This window comes from Pristiophorus japonicus, chromosome 16 (genome assembly GCF_044704955.1).
Source record: "Pristiophorus japonicus isolate sPriJap1 chromosome 16, sPriJap1.hap1, whole genome shotgun sequence".
Lineage (NCBI taxonomy): Eukaryota > Metazoa > Chordata > Chondrichthyes > Pristiophoridae > Pristiophorus > Pristiophorus japonicus.
The window spans coordinates 133,336,986-133,362,469 of NC_091992.1; the positions used below are offsets into that span (position 1 = coordinate 133,336,986).

Sequence of the window (25,484 nt, forward strand, 5' to 3'; positions counted from 1 at the left end):
GCCTCCCACCTTCCACACTCCACAGACTTCAGCTCATTCAAAACTCTGCTGCCCCGTGCCCTAACCAGCACCCAGTCCCGCTCACCCATCGCCCCCTGTGTTCGCTGCCCCGTGTCCTAACTCGCACCCAGCCCCGCTCACCCATCGCCCCCTGTGTTTGCTGCCCTGTGTCCTAACTCGCACCCAGTCCCGCTCACCTATCGCCCTCTGTGTTCGCTGCCCTGTGTCCTAACCGGCACCCAGTCTCGCTCACCCATCGCCCCCTGTGTTCGCTGCCCCGTGTCCTAACTCGCACCCAGTCCCGCTCACCATCACCCCCTGTGTTCGCTGCCCCGTGTCCGGCAACACCTCAATTCTCATCCTTGTTTTCAAATCCCTAGTTGCCTCGCCCCTCCCTATTTCTGTAATCTCCTCCAGCCCCACACCCCCCGAGATCTCTGTAACCTCCCCCAGCCCCACACCCCCCAAGATCTCTGTAATCTCCCCCAGCCCCACACCCCCCGAGATCTCTGTAATCTCCTCCAGCCCCACCCCCCCAGATCTCTGTAATCTCCCTCAGCCCCCACCGCCCCCCCGAGATCTCTGTAATCTCCAGCCCCACCCCCCCCCAGATCTCTGTAATCTCCCCCAGCCCCCACCGCCCCCCCGAGATCTCTGTAATCTCCCCCAGCCCCACACCTCCCGAGATCTCTGTAACCTCCCCCAGCCCCCACCGCCCCCCCGAGATCTCTGTAATCTCCCCCAGCCCCCACCGCCCCCCCGAGATCTCTGTAATCTCCCCCAGCCCCCACCGCCCCCCCGAGATCTCTGTAATCTCCCCCAGCCCCACACCTCCCGAGATCTCTGTAACCTCCCCCAGCCCCACACCCCCCGAGATCTCTGTAATCTCCCCCAGCCCCCACCGCCCCCCCGAGATCTCTGTAATCTCCCCCAGCCCCACACCTCCCGAGATCTCTGTAACCTCCCCCAGCCCCCACCGCCCCCCCGAGATCTCTGTAATCTCCCCCAGCCCCACACCCCCCGAGATCTCTGTAATCTCCCCCAGCCCCACACCCCCCCGAGATCTCTGCACTCCTCCAATTCTGGCGTCTTGAACATCCCCAAATTCCTTCGCTCCACCATCGGTGGCCGTGCCTTCAGCTGCCTGGGCCCTGAGCTCTGGAACTCCCACCCTAAACCTCTCTGCCTCTCTCTCTTCCTTTAAGATAGACCTTAAAACCTCCCTCTTTCACCCGGCCTAAAATCTCCTTATGTGGTTCGGCGTAAAATTTTTGTTTGATAACGCTCCTGTGAAGCGCCTTGGGACGTTTTACTAGGTTAAAGGGGCTATATAAATGCAATGTGCTGTAATTGTAGGATTACAAGTTGCTTGATAATGCTTTGAGGGCTGGCTGGTGGAAGGGCCAAGAGTGATGTGGTTCTTGCACAAGGGCTGGCCATTTATTCGGCCCTTCCTTCGGTGTAGATTAACGGATGAATTTAGATAGGGAGGCAGCTCAGGCGAGCGTTATCCTGGTTCGGACACGATAGTCAGTGGGCAGCAGTACTGTCGGCCTGTGCCAGAGGCTGAATCTGCGGCCCAGCCACAGCCAGACGGGCCTCTGGGAAAGTAAGTGGTGTCCGAGCTCCTGGTCCGTCAGTGCAGGCTGGTGCAGCGTCAGCAACAAGGAAGATAGACTTCTATTTATATAGCGCCTTTCTCATCCTCAGGACGAATCAAAGCACTGTACAGCCAATGAAGTACTTTTAAAATATTGGCACTGTTGTAATGTGGGAAACGCAGCAGCCAATTTGCGCACAGCAAGCTCCCACAAACAGCAACGAGATAATGGCCAGATAATCTGTTGTTATGTTGATTGAGGGATAAATATTGGCCGCAGGACACCGGGAATAACTCCCCTGCTCTTCTCTGAAATAGTGGCCATGGGATCTTTTACATCCACCTGAGAGGGCAGACGGGGCCTCGGTTTAACGTCTCATCCGAAAGACGGCACCTCCGACAGTGCAGCGCTCCTTCAGTACTGCCCCTCCGACAGTGCGGCGCTCCCTCGGTACTGCCCCTCCGACAATGCGGCGCTCCCTCGGTACTGCCCTTCCGACAGTGCGGCGCTCCCTCGGTACTGCCCTTCCGACAGTGCGGCACTCCCTCAGTACTGCCCCTCCGACAATGCGGCGCTCCCTCGGTACTGCCCTTCCGACAGTACGGCGCTCCCTCGGTACTGCCCTTCCGACAGTGCGGCGCTCCCTCGGTACTGCTCCTCCGACAGTGCGGCGCTCCCTCGGTACTGCCCTTCCGACAGTACGGCGCTCCCTCGGTACTGCTCCTCCGACAGTGCGGCGCTCCCTCGGTACTGCCCTTCCGACAGTACGGCGCTCCCTCGGTACTGCTCCTCCGACAGTGCGGCGCTCCCTCGGTACTGCCCTTCCGACAGTACGGCGCTCCCTCGGTACTGCCCCTCCGACAGTGCGGCGCTCCCTCAGCACTGACCTGCGAATGTCAGCCTGGATTATGTGCTCAAGTCCCTGGACTGGGGCTTGAACCCACGACCTTCTGACTCCGAGTTGAGCATGTGACCCACTGAGCCACGGCCGACACCAACAAGAGCTTGCACCATTAAGGTAGAAAAACGTGCCAATGTGCTTTGCGTAGTGACACCAGGAGTGAGAGGGAGACAGGTGAGAGAGGCAGAATCCGACAGACTGTCAGTGTTTGTGGAGGATGTTACGTTGGGTAATTTTCATGGCGCTGCGAGTTACGAGACATTACACCTCGCGACATGATTTACATCGTCACCTTGTGTTGTTGTGAAGAGGAAGCGAACGGTTTGTCAGACGCTTCTCCCCTCCTCGTTCACTGGCAGACCGATCCCGTATCGGAATATAATGGGCACAGGCGGCGTGTCCCAGTCCCGGGAATCGCTGCCTTGCTGAAGGACATTACCGTACAGGTTTATTTACACCACCATTGTCTGTGGGGGTCACGACCCAGGGCCTGACTCTCGGCCTAAAACCCCCAAATTATCCTCCACTAGCTCCCTCTTCACTCCCGTGCACGGTTACCTGTGCAGCTCGGTGTCAAATCTTTATCACATAACACTCCTGTGAAACACTGCGGGACGTTAAAGGCGCTATATAAATACAAGTGTACAAGTTGTTGTTGTTACTGACTAACTACTGAAACGAAGCAGTCACCATTGGGGCCGGGTGATTGATGGGCCCAATAATACACCCCTCCTTTACACACAAGTCCAGCTGCCTCCGGCCCCGCTTCTGTTGCACGCAGTGTCTGCACTCGGCACTCCCTCCATAAATCTCTCAAACACTCCTTGCATTGTGGCATCCCCGGGCCCCTGCCCTCTCACCCTGACCTTGCAGGAAGTGAATGAAAAGTGAATCTAAGAGGGGAATTATAAAGGGGAGCAGCTCCCTTTGAGTGTCCCCGGTAGAACTCCCAGGGCGATGTAACAAGCCCTGGCTCCTCTCTCTGTGTCCCCAACAACCCAGCGCTGACTCACGGGGACCCTCGTTCAAGGCAGCTTTCCCAGCTTTTCAGTTGAACAAACGCGGGGGGAGGGTTTGAGGTCGCGCAGGGAGGAGCATGTTGTAAATAGCCGAGCTGTCAGTCCCAGTGAATCGGCTATTCAGCTCTGTGGGTCGGACATCAAAGGGACACGGCGGAGTGTTTGGCCAAATAATGGCAGCACATGGTGTGCGGGTGGCAGCTGCTCGCTCAGCGCGACATGTCGCTGGGGCCGGTCCGAGCCGCCAGGGAATTAACCCTTTGCTCACCAGCTCTACCCCCAGGGCTGGCAATCCACATTATTTGCAGCACACAAACAAACAGCCCATTCGGCAGATGGAGGAAGGGCATCCGGGGAGGGCGCTGAGCACCTCGAGTCTCGTCGCCGGGAGCATGCAGAAAACAAGCGCAGGCAGCGGAAGGAGCGTGCGGCAAACCAGACCCCCCCCCCCCCCACCCAGCCTTTCCTTCAACCACTGTCTGTCCCAGCTGTGACAGAGACTGTAATTCCCCTGTTGGACTGTTCAGTCACCTGAGAACTCACTTTTAAAGTGGAAGCAAGTCTTCCTCGATTCTGAGGGACTGCCTATGATGATGATGCTGAATAGGTCAGAGGGGTAGGTTTTAAGGAGCGTCTTAAAATTGGAGAGAGAGGCCCATAGCCTTGTACATTTTTTCTCCTCAATTATTGATCCAATTCCCGGTTTGAAAGTTACGATTGAATCTGCTCCCACCGCCCTTTCAGGCAGCGCGTTCCCGATCACAACAACTCGCTGCGTAAAAGAATGTTTCCTACTGTCGCCTCTGATTCTTTTGCCAGTCTCCACAAATCAGTGATCAGAACTGGGAGAAGCTCATGAACAGGACGGCCCCTTACGTGGTCTTTTTGTAGAGACTGCTCCAGCCTGACTGAGCGAGTTTTGACGTAGAGTCTCCACTTGAAACACTTGATGCTCTTTCAGATGCTGACTGACCTGCCCTGTATCTCCAACATTCTCTGATTTCCAACATGCACCGCTTGTCTTTTTATCTTCTCTCTCCAATACTTTGACTATTACTCAGTATTTACAGCACAGAAACAGCCCAATCAGCCCCACCGCTCCGCGCCGGGGTTTATGCTCCACACAAGCCTCCTCCCACTCCTCTCCATCTCACCCTCAACAACTGGCATTTCTATAGCACCTTTCACGACCACCGGACATCCCAAAACATTTTACAGCCAATGAATTACTTTTGGAGTGTAGTCACTGTTGCAATGTGGGAAACGCAGCAGCCAATTTGCGCACAGCAAGCTCCCACAAACAGCAATGCAATAATGACCAGATAATCTGTTTGTTTTTTTTAAGTGATGTTGGTTGAGGGATTGTCCCAGGACACCGGGGAGAACTCCCCTGATCTTCTTCAAAAGTGCCACGGGATCTTTTGTGTCCAGCTAACAGAACAGACGACAACAACAACTTGTGTTTATATAGCGCCTTTAACGTAATAAAAGGTCCCAAGGTGCTTCACAATGCGTTAGAGCAGATGACCAAAAGCTTGGTCCAAGAGGTAGGTTTGAAGGAGCGTCTCCAAGAAGGAGGGAGAAGTGTTGAGGCGGAGAGGATTGTGAGAGAATTCCAGAGCTTGGGGCCCAGGCAACAGCAAGCATGGCCGCCAATCGTGGGGCGATTATAATCGGGGATGTTCAAAAGGCCAGAATAGGTGGAGTGCAGAACTCTGGGGGGATTATAGGGATGGAGGAGATTACAGAGATAGGGAGGGGCGAGGCCATGGAGGGATTTGAAAACAAGGATGAGAATTTTATGATTCGAGGCTTGCTTAACCGGGAGCCAAAGTAGCTCAGCGAGCACAGGGGTGATGGGTGAACGGGACTTGGTGAGTGACTGTGGGGTGCCCGGGAGTGACTGTGGGGTGCCCGGGAGTGACTGTGGGGTGCCCGGGAGTGACTGTGGGGTGCCCGGGAGTGACTGTGGGGTGCCCGGGAGTGACTGTGGGGTGCCCGGGCGTGACTGTTCGTGCCCGGGCGTGACTGTTCGTGCCCGGGAGTTACTGTGGGGTGCCCGGGAGTGACTGTTCGTGCCCGGGAGTGACTGTGGGGTGCCCGGGAGTGACTGTTCGTGCCCGGGAGTGACTGTTCGTGCCCGGGAGTGACTGTTCGTGCCCGGGAGTGACTGTTCGTGCCCGGGAGTGACTGTGGGGGATGGTTTATCTCCGGGTTTGGCAGGGCCCTGTTTGGAAGTGCCGTGTGCTGCCTGTGCAGTCTGTACAGTGAGGGCAGTGCCCTGGTATCCATGTTATGTGAGTGAGTGGATGGGCCGGTGTTTTGGAGTCTTTCTCCCTCCCAACTCACTGAGCCGTGTTCAGTCAAAGCAACATCCAGATCCGCCCATTATAAATCCCAGCGTCAGTCCGCTGGCTGCCAGGAGCCAGGCTGGAATAGTTTAAGGTTTCCCGTTGGGGAGGTGCTGGGAGTCGGGTTCCCAACCCTCCAGGATTGGCCTGGATTCTCCGGGGATTTGAATCTCCCGGGCAGCGAGCAAATCCCGGGAGAAATATCACAGGTCGCGCAAAACAAAATTGTGCTTTTTAAAAGAAAATTTCTTTGAATACATTTGTTTATTAGTTATAAAAAAATATCATACATGAGAAAAAGGATTGGTTGACTGCCATTGGGGGCGGGGCATTGTGATGATGGGCATGTTGGGCGACCAATGGCAGGGGCGTGGGGGCAGGGCATTTGTGAGCAAGAGGTCGTGCGATGACACCAGGAATCTGTCCAGTCAGAGTGCTCCCCCCCCCCCCCACAGTTGGGTGGGACAGTGTGGAGACACTTTGCTCGCGGACTCTGGCACTGAGCAGATGGAAAGCCCCCGCTCCATGCTGCTGGGACCCTGTGTAAAGTGACCTTGGGGGGGAGGCCTGGTTGTAACAGCTCATTCACAGATTGCACGCTGGCAGTGGCTCGGTGGGTAAATGCACCAGGCCCCCGCTGCACCAGGTGGTACTCCCCCGGTGTGTCGGTCACCCTCAGTAAGCTGCCACCAGTCAGGACCCTGCACCCGGCTTCAGAGCCTCTCAGTTAGGGGAGGGGGAAACCGCCCAGAGTTTCTGCTCCCGACCAGCCACAGCATCGGGATCAGCTGCGATAGCTCACATGGTGGAATATCCTGCCTTTGCTCACCCATATGAATAATGTGGATTAAAATTAAAAAATAACTTTCATTTATATAGCGCCCTTTCACGGTCTCAAAGCACTTTACAGCCAATGAAGTACTTTTGGAGTGTAGTCACTGTTGTAATGTGGGAAACGCGGCAGCCAATTTGCGCACAGCAAGCTCCCACTCACAGCAATGTGATAATGACCAGATCATCTGTTTTTTTTTGTTATGTTGATTGAGGGATTAATATCAGCCAGGACACCGGGGATAACTGCCCTGCTCTTCTTCGAAATAGTGCCACGAGATCGTTTACATCCACCTGAGAGAGCAGACAGGGCCTCGGTTTAACGTCTCATCCAAAAGACGGCACCTCCGACTGTGCGGTGCTCCCTCAGCACTGCACTGGAGTGTCAGCCTAGATTTATGTGCTCAAGTGTCTGGAGTGGGACTCGAACCCACAACCTTCTGACTTAGAGGCAAGTGTGCTGCCCACTGAGCTACGGCTGGACAACACCGATTTGTGATTGAAGGGTGACTGGAAACAGGAGAGAAAACAGGGAAAAGGAGGAATAAAAATCACATATGCCTCTGCAAAACAAATGTAGGGGAGGGGGAGGGGGAGGGAGAGGGGAGGGAGAGGGGAGGGGGAGGGGGAGGGCTGGAGAAAAATCATTATTCAATTGGAAGAGCAATTAAATATTGAAAGGGTGAGGAAACTACCTGGAATAAGAGCAGAGGCAGGAGGAGGTCTGGGCCTGGGACCTGGCTGGACCTGGGTCTGGGCCTGGGACCTGGGCTCTGTCTGGGTGGGTCTGGGGCCTGGGGTCTGGGTCTGTCTGGGGCTGGGCCTGGGACCTGGGCTGGGTCTGGGCCTGGGACCTGGGCTGGGTCTGGGCCTGGGACCTGGGCTCTGTCTGGGTGGGTCTGGGTCTGGGCCTGGGACCTGGTCTGGGCCTGGGCTCTGTCTGGGTGGGTCTGGGGCCTGGGGTCTGGGTCTGTCTGGGTCTGGGCCTGGGACCTGGGCTCTGTCTGGGGCCTGGGGTCTGGGTCTGTCTGGGGCTGGGTCTGGGCCTGGGACCTGGGCTCTGTCTGGGTGGTTCTGGGGCCTGGGGTCTGGGTCTGTCTGGGGCTGGGTCTGTCTGGGTCTGGGCCTGGGACCTGAGCTCTGTCTGGGTGGGTCTGGGGTCTGGGCTTGGGGCTGGGTCTGTCTGGGTGGGTCTGGGGCTGGGTCTGTCTGGATCTGGATCTGGGATCTGGGTCTGGGTTTGTCTGAGTCTGGATCTGGGGTCTGGGTCTGTCTGGGGCCTGGGGTCTGGGTCTGGCTGGGTCTGGGCCTGGGACCTGGGCTCTGTCTGGGTGGGTCTGGGCTTGGGGCTGGGTCTGTCTGTCTGGGTGGGTCTGGGGCTGGGTCTGTCTGGGTCTGGGTCTGGGTCTGGATCTGGGATCTGGGTCTAGGCCTGGGCTCTGTCTGGGTGGATCTGGGTTTGTCTGAGTCTGGGTCTGGGGTCTGGGTCTGTCTGGGTGGATTTGGACCTGGGGTCTGTCTGGATGGATCTGGGCCTGGGGTCTGGGTTTGTCTGGGTCTGGGTCTGTCTGGGTGGATCTGGGCCTGGGTCTGGCCAAGTTCGGGGACAGACTCTCAGAGTGACGACTTGCTGACTCAGGCAAAGGAATGGAATTATCCAGCCGGCAGAAATTGCAACAGCTGAACATGGCTCCCACGTGGAGCGAGCCTCCCCTCCCCCCCCCCCCCCCCCCCTCCACACTCCCTCCGGATTATTCACAATGCTGAGCTCAGCTCCCACTTAGACATTCAGTTCAAAACCTGCCCCAATGGCTAATAAAAGAAAGAGAGACTTTGATTTATATAGCGCCTTTCACGGCCACTGGACAACTTAAAGCGCTTTACAGCCAATGAAGTACTTTTGGAGTGTTTTCATTGTTGTAATGTAGGAAGCGCGGCAGACCCACACACAGCAATGTGATAATGACCAGATAATCTGCTTTTTTATGTTGATTGAGGGATAAATATTGGCCAGGACACCGATGATAACTCCCCTTCTCTTCTTCAAAATAGTGCCACGGGATCTTTTACATCCCCCTGAGAGAGCAGACGGGGCCCCGGTTTAAAGTCTCATCCAAAAGACGACACCTCCGACAGTGCGGCACTCCCTCAGCATTGCACTGGGAGTGTCAGTCTGGATTATGTTCTCAAGTCTCTGGAGTGGGACTCGAACCAACAACCTTCTGACTCGGAGCCGAGAAAGTGCGGCCCACTGAGCTACGGCTGACACTGTATAGAATGGTATAGCTTCACCTAATGGCTCGAAGACTTTTGGACACCCCTAATCCCACATGGTGCAGTCCACCAGTTCACAGCAACATCAGCAAAGTCAGACAGTGCTTTGTACTATTTCAAATTTTCATAAGAATTTTCATACTTCTATTTAACCTGCCCACAGTTAGTCGCTGCTGAAAGTTCAGACTGCCACAGCGATTTAATAATTGTCTAATAACGTTCAGCTGGTGCCAAACCTCATCCACAGTGTGAGCACCTTAGGGACTCATTTATGTTCTGATATTTCTTCCATGAACATTGTGTTGCATGTGGAAAGCTGCATAAATCTACCATTCCCAGGCCTTAGTATTCCGGTACTGTTAGTTCCCAGCCCATAGCGTTCCCAGTACTACCGATACTGCTCCATATTATTCTTAGCAATGACTGCTCCAAATACCGACCATTCCCAGTACCGACCATTCCCAGTACCGACCATTCCCAATACTGACCCTTCCCAGTACCGACCATTCCCAATATTCCCAATACTGACCGTTCCCAATACTGACCGTTCCCAATATTCCCAATACCGACCATTCCCAATACCGACCATTCCCAATATTCCCAATACTGACCGTTCCCAATATTCCCAATACCGACCATTCCCAATACCGACCATTCCCAATACTCCCAATACCGACCATTCCCAATACCGACCATTCCCAATATCCCAATACTGACTATTCACAATACTGACCATTCCCAATACCGACCGTTCCCAGAGCTCACCGCTCCTGGTCATTATTCCCCGCACTGACCACTCCGGCCATTACCGTTCCCAGTATTGACCTTGGTGCTGAAGTCCATGTTGAACGTACCTGTATTCAGGGGGAGGTTGGGTTGGTGCTGGGGGAGTTGGAAGCTCTGACTTACACTCCAGGTGCTCATGTCTGTCCTCTTCGTCTTTCCAACAGTTCGATCCTGCCAACACCGGCTACATCAGCACTGAAAAGTTCCGGAACCTTCTGCAAACGCACGGCTCGGAGCTCGAGCCACACAAGCTGGAGGTCCTTCTGGCTTTGGCAGACAGCAACTCTGAGGGGAAGGTCTGCTACCAGGATTTTGTAAACTTGGTGAGTGAGAGGTGGAAGCAGAGAACTCGGTGATGAATGTTTCGGGAGAGTTAGATACGGTTCTTGGAACAGCCTGAGTATCAAGGCCTCTACAGTCATGCAATGTTTCCATATAAAATACAGAATCCGTGGCTGAAAAGAGTTAAAGGAAGGTCTTGTGTTTATAGACCTCCTCAGGACATTCTTCACAGCCAGTGAATTAAATCCATCTGTTAGTGATGTTGGCTGAGAGCTCAATATTGGCCCCAGACACCGGGGAGTACTCCCCTGCTCTTCTTCAAATAGCACCATGAGATCATTTACATCCACCTGAACAGGCAGACGGGGCCTCGGTTTAACGTTCCGACAGTGCACTGATTTCCTTCACCCCACTATGGGCGGCCCTGCCTTCAGCTGCCTGGGCCCCAAGCTCTGGAATTCCCTCCCTACACCTCTCCGCCTCTCTACCTCTCTCTCCTCCTTAAAGACACTCCTTAAAACCTAACTTTTTAACCAAACTTTTGCTCACCTGTGCTAATATCTGCCCCCCCTGGTCTCCTGCCCTCTGCCCCCCCCCCCCCCAGTCTCCTGCCCCCTCTGCCCCCCCCCCCCGGTCTCCTGCCCCTCTGCGCCCCCCCCCTCGGTCTCCTGCCCCCCTGTCCCCTGCCCTTTGCCCCCCGGTCTCCTGCCCCCTGCCCTCTGCCCCCCCCACCCCCCCGGTCTCCTGCCCCTCTGTCCCCCGGTCTCTTGCCCTCCTGTCCCCTGCCCTCTGTGCCCCCCCCCCCCCGGTCTCCTGCCCCTCTGCCCCCCGGTCTCCTGCCCCCCGTCCCCTGCCCTCTGTGCCCCCCCCCCCCCCCCCCGGTCTCCTGCCCCCCTGTCCCCTGCCCTCTGCCCCCAGTGTCCTATGTGAGGGGGTTAATCTCTCCTGTGCCTCTTTCTCCTTATCCGAACGGTATGTTCTGATCTCAGCCCAGAGAGATATCGGGGGAAAAGTCTACAAAGTGTCGGATAAGAGCAGTGCATCTAGAGACAGGAGAAAGTTTCCAATTATTCTTCAAATATTATCAATCCTACAACATGTTTCTTCAAAGGAGGAACTTCTTAGAAAACGAACTTTCTGATGAAACATGAAGCAACATCGACCTTTTGTCCCCGGGGCTCGGGTTGAGGGACTGAAGCTCCCCCCAGGCCTGCTGGCTGTAAAAATCCTCCACAAAACGCTGGTGCAGCTCCGTCCAGTCCTGAACGCCACGCTGATTCGGGAATTGCCCTCGCACAGGCTGGTGTTGCTGGTGTAAGCAGTGGGCACATGTTGCCAGTGCAGTCGGGCGCTCTCCCCTGGGGCTGGGGCTAAGGGACCTTGTCGGGACAATACAGCACAGGAAGAGGCAACTCCGCCCATCGTGTCCGTGCTGGCTCTCTGTGACAGAGCGATCCAATTAGTACCACTCTCCCCGCTCTTTCCCCACAGCCCAGCAAACTTTCCAATTTGGGTCCTCAACTATTTACAATCTATATTAACGACTTGGATGAAGGGACCGTGTGTAATGTAGTCAAGTTTGCTGATGATACAAAGATGGAGATACAAAATTAAGGAGAAAAAATGTACAAGGCTATGGGCCTCTCTACCTCTCTCTCTTCCTTAAAAACGCTTCTTAAAACCTATCTCTGTTATTCTATATATAAGACCCCCGAACCCCTCGATTATACCCCAGCCTGTAACTCACTCCCGGGTATCTGTTATTCTATATATAAACCCTGCCCCCCGCCCCCCCCCCCCCCGAACCCCTCGATTAGATTCCAGCCTGTAACTCACTCCCGGGTATCTGTTATTCTATATATAAACCCCCCGAACCCCTCGATTAGATTCCAGTCTGTAACTCACTCCCGGGTATCTGTTATTCTATATATAAACCCCCCGGACCCCTCGATTAGATTCCAGCCTGTAACTCACTCCCGGGTATCTGTTATTCTATATATAAACCCCCTGAATCCCTCGATTAGATTCCAGCCTGTAACTCACTCCCGGGTATCTGTTATTCTATATATAAACCCCCCCGAACCCCTCGATTAGATTCCAGTCTGTAACTCACTCCCGGGTTTCTGTTATTCTATATATATAAACCCCTGAACCCCTCAATTAGATTCCAGTCTGTAATTCACTCCCGGGTTTCTGTTATTCTATATATAAACCCTGCCCCCCGCCCCCCCCCCCCCGAACTCCTCGATTAGATTCCAGCCTGTAACTCACTCCCGGGTATCTGTTATTCTATATATAAACCCCCCGAACCCCTCGATTAGATTCCAGCCTGTAACTCACTCCCGGGTATCCGTTATTCTTTTTATATAAACCCCCGGGCAGCTGAGAGTTTATTTAGTGGGGTTTGTAAACTGCAGATTACTTGTTCACAGAGACACTGTCCACCCATCGATCAATTGCATGTCACGTTTTGGATGTCAGCAGATGAGCTGAGTTTAAGCCGCTGGGACCCGGGAGTGCTGAGTGTGATAGCGATCAGCCTCTGGGCCACAGCCCTGTGGGAGGGCTGTAAATCTTCGCACTTTCCCCAATGAGCCAAACATGGAGCAGGAAACAAACAATTTATAGCTTTGTGTTTATAACCAGCCGCTGAGTGAGGACACCAACAACAAAAACAACTTGCATTTATATAGCGCCTTGAACTAGGTAAAACATCCCAAAGTGCGTCAGCAAACTGAATTTGCCCAAGCCGCGTAAGCAGATGTTAGGGCAGAAAGCTTGGTCAAAGAGGCAGGTTTTAAGGAGCGTCTTATAGGAGGAGGGAGAGGCGGAGAGGTTTAGGGAGGGAGTTCCAGAGCTTGGGGCCCAGGCAGCTGAAGGCACGGCCACCAATGGGGGAGTGATTAAAATCAGGGATGCTCAAGAGGCCAGAATTGGAGGGGCGTCAAGATCTCGGGGGTTAGTAGGAGGTGACAGAGATAGGGAGTGGAGAGGCTAGGGAGGGATTTGAAGACAAGGATGAGAGTCTTCACACGATGAAGGTGGGGACAGGCCGATTGGGAGGCAGTCAATCCCTGCATCTACCCCTGCTCTGAACCGCCTCTCTCCCCAGGGATCAGGTGCCGCTCACAGGAACAAAGCCTGAGGCAGGAGTTTCTTTATCTCAACAGACTTTTGACCTGGACTTTATTCCCTCCCTATTCTGGGCACTGACTGCCGCCTAAACAGCAGCCGAACTTCCCACTCCCAGACCCCGCCATCGGCGCTCAGTCACCAGTTTCAGGGAGTGGGCCGGACGGGGGGCGCGCGGGGAGTGGGGGGGGGGCATGGAGAGTGGGGGGGGCATGGGGAGATGGGGGGGTCGCAGGGAATGGGGGGTCGCGCGGGGAACGGGGGGCGCGCGGGGAGATGGGGGGGGCACAGGGAGATGGGGGGGCACGGGGAGTGGGGTGTCGCAGGGAATGGGGGGGTGCACGGGGAGTGGGCATGGGGAGTGGGGGGTCGCGCGGGGAGATGGGGGGGCACGGGGAGATGGGGGGGCACGGGGAGTGGGGTGTCGCAGGGAATGGGGGGGTGCACGGGGAGTGGGCATGGGGAGTGGGGGGTTCGCAGGGAATGGGCGGGTGCGCGTGGAGTGGGGGGGGCGCGCAGGGAGTGGGGGGGCGGATGCGGGGAGCAGGGGAGGGCGCGGGGGGGGCCGCGGGGAGCGGAGGAGGACGTGGGGGTGTCGCGGGGCGGGACACGGGGGCAGGGCGCAGGGAGCAGGAGGATGGGGACGCGGGGGTGGGGGGGGGCACAGGGAACGGGGGGGGACATGTGGGGTGGACGCAGGCAGCGGGGGGGGGGGGGGAATGTGGGATGGGACGAGGGGAGTGGGCGGGAAGGGGAGCGGTGGGATGGGGGGGAGTGGGGGCGACGTGGGGAGCGAGGAGATGCGGTGAGCGGGGAAGGGACATGGTGGGGGGCGGGAGGCGCGGGGGATGGGGACGTGGGGATGGGAGGTGGGGAGTGGGGGGGAAGGAGAGGGGGCGATGAGGAGGCGGGGACAGTAGGGGTAGGGGAGACACGGGGAGTGGGGGGAGCGGGGGGGCACAGGGAGCAAGGGGGGCACACGGGGGGAGGGGGGACACCGGTAGAGGGCCCGCCCTCGGTCTGAGCACACGGCACTGCCCTGTAAAACCACACGCAGGAACATAAATCACTAATGGTTAAGGGTGCCAGCACAGCAGGAGGCCGTTCAGCCCATCGAGCCCGTACTGTGCCGGCTGTGTGAGAGGGCGATCCAATCAGTCCCACCCTCCCGCTCTTTCCCCACAGCTTGGCAAACGTTTCCCCTTTAACTATTTATCCAATTCCTGTTTGAAAGTCACTATTGAATTTGTTCCCACTGCCCTTTCAGGCAGAGCGTTCCCGATCACCACAACTCGCTGCGTAAAAACATTCTCCTAGTGTCATGTCATCATCCTAGGTGGCCAGCTGTTATGTATCTACCTTTCTTTCTGATGATGGCGTTCCATGTTTTTATGAAACCTGTTTTTGGCAGTCCAGTGGGTGAGGACCCTTCTGCCACTGAAAACAGTTTCTCATCAGAACCCCTCATGATTTTAAACACCTCGATCAAATTTCTCAACCTTCTCTGCTCTAAGGAGAACAACTCCAGCTTCTCCAGTCCATCCACGTCACTGAAGTCCCTTGTCCCTGGAACCATTCTCGTAAATCCCCTCTGCACCCTCTCTAAAACCTTCATGTCCTTCCTACAGCGCGGTGCCTAGAATTGGACACAATACTCTGGCTGGGGCCAGACCAGTGATTTATCACGGTTTAGCATAACTTCCTGACTTTTTTTAACAGCCTTCTCAACCTGTCCTGCCCCCTTCAGCGATTTGTGTACAACCACCCCCCAGGTCCCTCTGTTCCTGCACCCCCTTTAACATTGTGCCCTTTAGTCTGTATCACCCCTCCCCATTCTTCCCACCAAAATGTATCAGCTCACACCTCTCTGTGTTAAATGTCACCTGCCGTGTGCTGCCCATTTCACTGTCTGCCTGTGTCCTGAAGCCTGTTACTGTCCCCCGCACTGTTCACGTCATCTGCAAACTTTGAAATAATACCCTGTGTACCCAAGTCCAGCTAATTAATATATATCAGAAAGATCAGTGATCCCGGTACCGAGCCCTGGGGGACATCACTCTCTACAACGGTTCCCCACTGCTCTCTGCTTTCTGTCCTTCAACCAATTTCGTATCCACGCTGATACTGCCTCTTTAATCCCATGGAATTCAATTTTATTAACAAGTCTTTTTTTTTCAAAAATATACTGTATTCATATAAAATGTTCAATACTTTGGAAAATAGTTCAGAACCTTGCAGTCAGCAATTCCATACAATTGGTTTGGATGCTGACAGCAGTTCCATACAATGCACTAGCGTGCATTTCATTTCAAGGTACAGTTTAGTACAATCCATAAATCACGTTACATGTAGTACAGTGCAAATAAGGGTATTACATGGAGCAGATGAGAACAGGTTTACATTACATTCCAGGATACAGTTCAATACCGATCACGAATCACGTTACATGTAGCACTATGCAGATGAAAGCAGTACATGGAACGGATGGGAATACCTTTACATTTCTTTACAAGTTATTAAACAGTGCAGAGACTTTCATTATACATGGCACAACACAGGTGTTTTTCAGTACATGGTGCTCTATATATACAAGCAGGTTAACAAGTACAGCCCGAGGGGGATCTGATTCCATTTCCTGGCGGAAAGGCCTTAAACTGTGGCTCTTCCCCACTGTGCCTTTGCGGCGACTGCACCAACCTTTAGTGCGCCCCTCAGCACGTACTCCTGGACCTTGGATTGCGCCAGTCTGCAACACTCGGCCGTGGACATCTTGCTCTGGAAGACCAGCAAGTTTCGGGAAGACCAAAGTGCGTCTTTCACTGAGTTGATGGCTCTCCAGCAGCAGATGATGTCTGTCTCATGTGTCCCTGGGAACAGTCTGCAGAGCACAGAGTCCTGTGTTATGGAGCTGCTTGGGATGAACCTCGACAGCAACCACTGCATCTTCTTCCAGACCTGCCTTGCGAAGGCGCAATCCCGAAGGAGATGGATGACGGTCTCGTCTGCTCCACAGCCGACTTGGGGGCAGAGTGCCGTGTCTCTGAAACCTCGGCTGTGTATGAAGGATCTGACGGGTAGGGCCCTTCTCACCGCCAACCAAGCTACGCCTTGGTGCTTGTGTGAAAGCTCTGGCGATGAGACATTCCGCCAACAAGTTCGACAGTCTGCTCGGGGAACTGCCCGACAGGATCCATCATCTTCCGTACGGCGTCCAGGACCTTGCGTGCCGACCACTGCTTTTATGGCTTTGTGGTCAAAGGTGTTTTTGTTGAAAAACTTTTCCACGAAGGACAGGTGGTGAGGCATGGTCCAACTGGTTGGAGCGTTCGGCGGCAACCTGACCAGACCCATCCTTCGCAACACCAGGGACAGATAGAATCTTAGCACGTACTGACACTTGGTGTTTGTGTACGAAGGGTCTATGCACAGCTTGATGCAGCAGCACACAAAAGTGGCCATCAGGACGAGGGCCACGTTCGGAACTTCCTTTCCTCCCTCGTCCAGGGATTTGTACATCGTGTCTCTGCGGACATGGTCCATTTTCGATCTCCAGACGAAGTGGAAGACGGCTCGGGTGACTGCCATGGCACAGGAGCGGGGTATGGGCCAAACCTGCGCCACGTACAACAACACAAAGAGCACCTCACTCCTGATGACCAGGTTCTTTCCTGCAATGGAGAGGGAACGCAGCTTCCACCATCCCAGTGTATGTTTGGCTTTAGCGATACGCACCTTCCAGTTTTTGGCGCACGTCCCGTCCGCTCCGAACCATATTCCCAACACCTTCAGGTAATCTGACTTCATGTTGAAGGGGATAAAGGATCGGTCGGCCCAGCTTCCAAAGAACATGACCTCGCTTTTGCTGCGATTAACCTTCACCCCCGAGGCCAGTTAAAATTGCCACAGTCACAGATTGTCTATTATGTGGTACTTGATCAAACGCCTTTTGACAGGCCATATACACAACATTAACCACACTGCCCTCATCCAGTCTCTCCATTATTTCATTAAGAGTCAACCATGTTGGCCAGACTGGGTAAGGATGGCAGGTTCCCTTCCCGGCAGGGCAGGCGTGAACCAGTGGGGTGCACACGACAATCCAACAGCTTCGTGGGCACTTTTACCAACACAGTGTTTGTAATCTGAATTCAAATTCTCAAACCTCCGTGGTGGGAGTGGCAGTGCGGCAGAATCCAGCCCCAGCCCCCACTCCCCCGACCCCAGTCCCCCCCAGCCCCCGTCCCCAGTCCCCGCCCCGAGCCCCCCAGTCCCCAGACCCCGCCCGCTGTCCCCAGTCCCCAGCCCCAGTCCCTAGACCCCAGCCCCCCTGTCCCTGCCCCCTGTCCCCAGCCCCAGCCCCCGCCCCCAGCCAATGATCCAGAGACAGGACGCAGCAGAGGAACCTGTGCACGCCACAGTCAGACTGTCTGCCGCTCCTGCAGTTGTCCTGTAATTACCGTCTCATTTCACAGCTGGCTGAAGGAATTAACACTGAGAATTAGATGGGAGAAAGGCTCCGGTGAATATTATGTGAATTGGTCAGATTGATGGCAGCATCGCAATACTTTTAATTGACGTTGCGATTAAAGCCCCTGGTCTACTGGGAGTGTGTTTTATCACCGGTGAGGATTGCTTATTTAAAAGGTTGTCTCACCTCTCAGTCAGAAGGTTGTGGGTTCAAGTTCCAGTCCAGAGACGTCAGCACAAAGTCCAGGCTGACACTCCAGTGCAGTACTGAGGGAGCACTGCACTGTCAGAGGGGCAGTACTGAGGGAGTGCCGCACTGTCGGAGGGGCAGTACTGAGGGAGCGCCGCGCAGTCGGAGGGGCAGTACTGAGGGAGCACCGCGCTGTCGGAGGGGCAGTACTGAGAGAGCGCCGCACTGTCGGAGGGGCAGTACTGAGGGAGTGCCGCACTGTCGGAGGGCAGTACTGAGGGAGCGCCGCGCTGTCGGAGGGGCAGTACTGAGGGAGCACCGCACTGTCGGAGGGGCAGTACTGAGGGAGCACCGCGCTGTCGGAGGGACAGTACTGAGGGAGCACCGCACTGTCGGAGGGGCAGTACTGAGGGAGCGCCGCACTGTCGGAGGGGCCGTCTTTCGGATGAGACGTAAAACCGAGGCCCCGTCTGCTCTCTCAGATGGATGTAAAAGATTCCATGGCACTATTTCAAAGAGTTAACCTTTGTGCTGGAAAATATTTATCCCTAAATCAATATAACAAAAACAGATCATCTGGTCATTATCTCATTGCAGGGTTTGTGGGAGCTTGCTGTGCGCAAATTGGCTGCCGCGTTTCCCATATTACAACAGTCTTGAGGTCATGAAAGGCGCTATTGAAATGCAAGTTTTCGATTGTGAAAATGGTGGTCGGGGTTAGCGTTTTAAACGGGCTGTGTATCTGACCCAGGCCCGCTCTGACTGCCCAGTGTTCGGCCTGAGGGAACGTTGCCGCAGGATCGGAGCGTTAGGTAAACACCCGCCATTTTCAGGGCGCTACAGCTCTGTTTGTGCCGGGCGGGAGGCTCGCAGATTAATCACCACGCCTGCGTGTGGGTTTTTACCAGATTAATCACCACGCCTGCGTGTGGGTTTTTACCAGATTAATCACCACGCCTGCGTGTGGGTTTTTACCAGATTAATCACCACGCCTGCGTGTGGGTTTTTTTTTACCAGATGAGCAACAAACGATCCAACAGCTTCCGCCGCGCGATCCATCTGGGAAACTGTCGTCTCCGAGCAAACTCGCTGCTGGAGGAAACCGGTCTCACCCTGACCCAGCGATTCATCCGCCACATCGCCTACGAGACCCTGCCCCGGGGGCTGGACCGCAAGTGGTACTACGACAGCTACACATGCTGTCCGCCGCCCTGGTTCATGATCACAGTCACCATTCTGGAGGTGAGTGGCGATGGCGCTCGAAACCAGCGACAGCCCGCGTCCAAGTATCCACTGCTTCCACCTTGGTAACATCGCCCGACTCCGCCCCTGCCTCAGCTCATCCGCTGCTGAAGCCCTCATCCGTGCCTTTGTTACCTCCAGACTTGACTATTCCAACGCACTCCTGGCTGGCCTTCCACACTCTACCCTACGTAAACTAGAGGTGATCCAAAACTCGGCTGCCCCGTGTCCTAACTCACACCGAGTCTGTTCACCCATTCCCCTGTGCTCGCTGACCTACATTGGCTCCCGGTTAAGCAACGCCTCAGTTTTAAAATTGTCGTCCTTGTGTTCAAATCCCTCCATGGCCTCGGCCCTCACTATCTCTGTAATCTCCTCCAACCCTCCCAGATATCTGCACTCCTCCAATTCTGGCCTCTTACCCATCCCCGATTTCCTTTGCTCCACCATCGGTGGCCGTGCCTTCAGCTGCCTGGGCCCTAAGCTCTGGAACTCCCTCCCTAAACCTCCCTGTCTCTCTTTCCACCTTTAAGACATTCCTTAAAACCTACCTTTTTGACCAACAGTGACTACACTGCAAAAGTACTTCATTGTAAAGAACGTAAGAACATAAGAATTAGGAGCAGGAGTAGGCCATTTGGCCCTTCGAGCCTGCTCCGCCATTCAACAAGATCATGGCTGATCTTCGAGCTCAACTCTAGTCCCCGCCCAATCTCTATATCCCTTGATTCTCCTAGAGTCCAAAAATCTATCGACCTCAGCCTCAAATGTGCTCAACGACTGAGCCTCCACAGCCCTCTGGGGTAGAGAATTCCAAAGATTCACCACCCTCCGAGTGAATATATTTCTCCTCATCTCAGTCTTAAATGACCGACCCCTTATTCTGAGACTGTGACCCCTGATTCTAGACACTCCAGCCCGGGGGGGAACAACCTCTCAGCATCTACCCTGTCAATTCCCCTCGGAATCTTATACGTTTCAATGAGATTACCTCTCATTCTTCTAAACTCTGGAGAATATACGTCCAATCTACTCAATCTCTCCTCATAGGACAGCCCTCTCATCCCAGGAATCAATCTACTGAACCTTTATTGCACCATCTCCAAGGCGAGTATGTCCTTTCTCAGATAAGGGGACCAGAACTGTGTACAGTGCTCCAGGTGTGGTCTCACCAGGCCCTGCACAGTTGTAGCAAGACTTCCTTACTCTTATACTTACAATAAGGACCAGCATGCTTGCTGTACCTGCATGCTAACTTTCTGTGCTTCCTGTACGAGGAGACCCAAATCTCTCTGAACACCAACATTAAATCGTTTTTCACCATTTAAAAAGAAAGTGCTTTGGGACGTGAGAAGGCCATGACAGGCACTGTATATAAATACTAGTTCTTTCTCTTGAGTTGCCCGGTTGGTGATGATACAGAATTGAGTGTGGAGGTAGACCTGTAACACCCGTGATCTGAACCTGTACTCAACAGATCGCGGTCTTTATCTATTATGGGCTGGTCCTGGACAAGTGGGTGCTGCAGGTCACACACCCGGCGTATTTGAAGAACCCCCTGGTCTATCAGCCGCAGTTCCGCAGCCAGGTCTGGCGCTACCTCAGCTACATCTTCATGCACGTCGGGTGAGTACCTGTTGTAGGCAGACTGCTTCCTGCATATAACCTCGGTGCTGGGACCGCCAATTCCTCATCACCCTGCACAGCTCACACTTTCAGAACCGACAGTTGGGATGATGGTCATGATAGTTACAGCAGAGCAGGAGGCCATTCGGCCCATCGAGCCTGTGCCGGCTCTGTGACAGAGCGATCCGATTAGCCCCACTCCCCTCCCCCCCCCCCCCCCCGCTCTTTCCCCACAGCCCAGCACATTTCTTCTTTACACGTATTTATCCAACTTCCTTTTGAAAGTTACGATTGAATCTGCTCCCACCGCCCTTTCAGGCAGCGCGTTCCCGATCTCAACAACTCGCTGCGTAAAAACATTCTCCTCGTCTCCCCCTCTGGTTCCATCGCCGATTATCGGCAATCTGTATCCCTCTGGTTACTGACCCTCCTGCCTCTGGGAACAGTTTCTCCCGATCTACTCCATCAAAACCCCTCAAAATTTTGAACACCTCGAGCAAATCTCCCCCTAATCCTCTCTGCTCCAAGGAGAACAACCCCAGCTTCTCCAGTCTCTCCCCGTCACTGAAGTCCCTCATCCCCAGGATCATTCTGATCAATCTCCTCAAACGTTTGTTTGATAACGCTCCTGTGACACACCTTGGGGTGTTATACGACATTAGAGGTGCTATATAAATGCTGTAGGTTGCTGTTGTTGCCGGGGGCGGGGCGGGGTGGGGGGGGGTCTCACCCAACGCTTGTGGTATCCAGGGGCTCGCTGGCCGCTCAGTTACTGATGACCCCACTGGGCCACAAGGCTGTTGGCGAAGCCAGTGTCCCGACTGACTGACTGACTCCGTCTTCTCCGTTCCAGGGTCGAGCACCTGGGCTTCAACGTGGCCCTGCAGCTCCTGGTCGGCGTCCCGCTGGAGATGGTGCACGGCGCGCTCCGCATCAGCTTTGTCTACCTCGCCGGAGTTCTCGCAGGTAACAGTCCGGGGAAGAGCACAAGCCCGGGACACCCAGAGTCACGGCAGCGTTTGGCTCAGACACCCGTGTTTTGAATTTAGTTCGATTTTCTTCTAGGGCTTTCTCCAACCCTTCCCAATGTTCCCCAACCTCCCCCAACCTTTCCCAACCGTTCCCAACCTTTCCCAATGTTCCCCAACCTTTCCCAATGTTCCCCAACCTTTCCCAACCTTTCCCAACGTTCCCCAACCTTCCCCAACCTCTCCCAACGTTCCCCAACCTTTCCCAACCTTTCCCAACCTTTCCCAACCTTTCCCAACCTTCCCCAACGTTCCCCAACGTTCCCCAACGTTCCCCAACGTTCCCCCAACGTTCCCCCAACGTTCCCCCAACGTTCCCCAACCTTCCCCAACCTTCCCCAACCTTCCCCAACCTTCCCCAACCTTCCCCAACCTCTCCCAACCTCTCCCAACGTTCCCCAACGTTCCCCAACCTTTCCCAACCTTCCCCAACCTTTCCCCAACGTTCCCCAACCTTCTCAAACTATTCCCAATATTCTCTGGTCCCACTATTTTCCAACCTGTCCCACATTTTCCTCTCCTAACACACTGGGAGTCCCACTGGAGTGCGGTCCACAGGGATTGGCCACTGTCACGTACCGACCGCCTGCTCTTCGAGCGTGAGCCCAGACAGTGTGTGTGTGTGCATGGCAGCGGGCTATTCGACTGTGTGGATCATCACGGCCCACCGCCCCCCACATGTCCCTTTTCTAGTACGAGTTACTGGGCAGTGAGCAGGAGCAGGAACCTTGGCTGATTCGTTTTTCCCCGTCCCTAACTGCGGGCACTGAGGCCTATACAGCGGACTGAACCTGGGGCTCTGGTTGCTATGACTTAATTCAACCCAAGGCTGTGCAATTCCCGCTGGTAATTTAAACCTTTATCCCTGGGTGAAAAACAGGTGATGGCAAAACTTGCCCGAGTTATATTTCGCTCATCACCCAGCGATGAAACTTTAACTTACCCTCACCCCCCCGAGCATTCATTGGCTGTCTTCGGGGTGTGTCAAGTGTGTCAAATCTGTGCACAGCAAGCTCCCACAAATAGCAATGAGATAAATCACCAGAGAATCTGTTTTTGTGATGTTGATTGAAGGATAAATATTGGCCAGGACACCGAGGATAACTCCCCTGCTCTTCTTCGAAACCGGGGGAGAGAGTGGCGATCGGTTTAACTGGGGAAAAGAGAAGCGATGGGTTTAACCGGGGGAGAGAGGCAATCAGTTTAACCGGGGGAGAGAGCGGCGATGGGTTTAACCGAGGAGGAGCGGCGATGGGTTTAACCGGGGAGGAGCGGCGATGGGTTTAACCGGGGAGGAGCGGCGATGGGTTTAACCGAGGAGGAGCGGCGATGGGTTTAACCGGGGAGGAGCGGCGATGGGTTTAACCGAGGGAGAGAGGCGATGGGTTTAACCGGGGGAGAGAGCGGCAATGGGTTTAACCGGGGGAGAGTGCGGCGATCGGTTTAACCGGGGGAGAGTGCGGCGATCGGTTTAATTGGGGGAGAGAGGCGATGGGTTTAATCGGGGGGGAGCGGCTATGGGTTTAACCAGGGGAGAGAGGCGATAGGTTTAACCGGGGAAGAGAGAGGCGATGGGGTTACCGGGAGACAGAGCGGCGATGGGTTTAACCGGGGGAGCGGCGATGGGTTTAACCGGGGGGGAGTCTCACTGACCTCACTCCCCCCCGACCAGAACCACAAACAAAGAAGTGAATCTAAAAGACACTGAAGCAGTGGGGGGGCTGGAGTTGTGCTCTGTGTTGTGTATCTGTGTTAGGAACAAACACTTTGGATGGTCTGCAGTTGTTTTCCTGGCCTGGTTTTGACTGATGGGGAACGGGAGCCAAAGCCAGCGGCGATTGCAAACAGCTGGGTGCAAGATGTGAGTTGAGAGAAAAGGGGAAAAAAACATCTTGAAATTCCGGACAGCTTGTGGGTTATTTTGTTGTTGTTTCGTTGCTCTGTCTCGGCTACAGATCCGTGACTGTCTGGGACCAGGGACTGATTCTTTGTCAGAAAAACAGGAAATCGCGTGCTGATCTCCGGCTGTTCGACTCACCATGTCATTTGTTGAAGCCCTGGACCACCTTGCCACTGGACCAAGACCTTGCTCCGTCAAGCCCGTGTGGTGGCTGGTGTGCAACGGCCACCGCATGTTAAATGAATTCACGCACAGGCATCTTCCACCGTTTAAAATGACTTCATCAGTCACCTGAGAACTCGTTTTTCGCGTGAAAACAAGTCATCCTCGACCCCGAGGGACTGCCTGCGATGTTTCTGTTTTTGCAGCTGGTGTGGTAGTGAGCCATACTGAGTCAGCGAGGTGCCATCGATCAGTCAATCTGGTACCAACCAACCCGTCTCAGTTAGAGGTGTCATTGGGATTTTGCGGAGAAGCAGTTTCAGTGCAATTGACCAGGGTTTAAAATGCGGTTCAATGAGCGATGGGGTTTACTGTCCACTTGGACAGCACCGTATTCCGGGGGGGCATGGCTCTGTGGCCGGAGATGATTGGAGAATATCAGCCTCTCTATATTAGCTGCACAGCCGTGAGTTTCCATATCGACAGAAACACGTGTGGAATGGTGGAATATGATCTCCAAGAGACCAGTAAAAAACAAATCAAAGGTAAAAGAAAAAAAAAAAGACTTACAAAGTATTTACGGCTCAGAAACAGGCCATTCGTCCCCACAGGTCCGTGCCGGGGTTTACGCCACACACCAGCCCCCTCCCACCCCTCTTCATTCCCCCCCCCATCACCATATCCTTCTATTCCTTTCTCCCTCATGCTGAATTTATTTAGGGCATTTCATAACCTCAGCACCTCCCAAAGACTTAAGAACTAATGAAGTACTTTTTGGAGTGCAGTCACTGTTGTAATGTGGGAAACGCGGCAGCCAATTTGCGCACAGCAAGCTCCCACACACAGCAATGTGACAATGAGCAGATAATCTGTTGTACAGTGATGTTGGTTGAGGGATAAATATTGGCCGGGATACCAGGTGGAACTCCGCTGCACTTCGGAAAGTGCCAGGAGATTTTTTACGTCCACCTGAGAGGGCAGACGGGGCCAAAGTTTAATGTCTTAATTGAAACACAGCGCCACCGACAGTGCAGTGCTCCCTCAGCACTGCGCTGGAGTGTCGGCTGAGCGTCTGTGCCGAGAATGGGACTTGGACCCATAATCCTCTGACACAGGTGAGCCTGCTCCCACTCAACGCAGGTTCATTGCTATAAAATCATAAAATGCAGGAAGCACTCATCAGGTCAGGCAGCATCGGTGGAGTAAGAAATGTCGGGATAACGTGTCAGCATCATCAGGGGTTCTGATAGAGTAAATACGGAGAAACTCTTCCCAGGAGCAGGAGGGACACGGATTGAAGGTAATTGGCAAATGAAAAGGGAGATGACGATTGCAAGTTGTGATCGGGAACACGCTGCCTGAAAGGGCGGTGGGAGCTGTTCAAAAGGGAATTGGATCCATACTTGAACGGGAGATACTTGCATTTATATAGCGCCTTTAATGTAGTAAAACGTCCCAAGGTGCTTCACAGGAGCGTTACCAAACAAGATTTGACACCGAGCCACATAAGGAGATATATGGGGCAGATGACCAAAAGCTGGGTCAAAGAGGTTGGTTTTAAGGAGGAGAGAGAGGCGGAGAGGTCCAGGGAGGAAATTCTAGAGCCTAGGGCCCAGGCAACAGAAGGCATAGCCACCAATGGTGCGCAAGAGGCCAGCATTGGAGAAGCGTAAAGATCTCAGAGGAAAGAGC

The 25,484-nt window shown here is 54.3% G+C and overlaps 1 protein-coding gene across 8 annotated transcripts in view; it reads left to right on the forward strand.

The window, feature by feature from the left end:
- The window catches only part of rhbdl3 (rhomboid, veinlet-like 3 (Drosophila)), a 60,738-nt gene that overhangs the window by 27,876 nt on the left and 7,378 nt on the right, over positions 1 to 25,484 (forward strand). For 5 of the 8 annotated variants that reach the window (XM_070857919.1, XM_070857918.1, XM_070857921.1 and 2 more), the window contains 4 exons: positions 9,928 to 10,086; positions 18,852 to 19,076; positions 20,554 to 20,702; positions 21,556 to 21,668. In XM_070857919.1, coding sequence (XP_070714020.1) covers positions 9,928 to 10,086; positions 18,852 to 19,076; positions 20,554 to 20,702; positions 21,556 to 21,668 — 646 coding nt within the window. Of the gene's footprint in view, positions 1 to 4,866; positions 5,069 to 9,927; positions 10,087 to 18,851; positions 19,077 to 20,553; positions 20,703 to 21,555; positions 21,669 to 25,484 lie in introns of all 8 variants that reach the window. The other 3 variants (XM_070857922.1, XM_070857923.1, XM_070857924.1) reach the window with 2 other exon arrangements.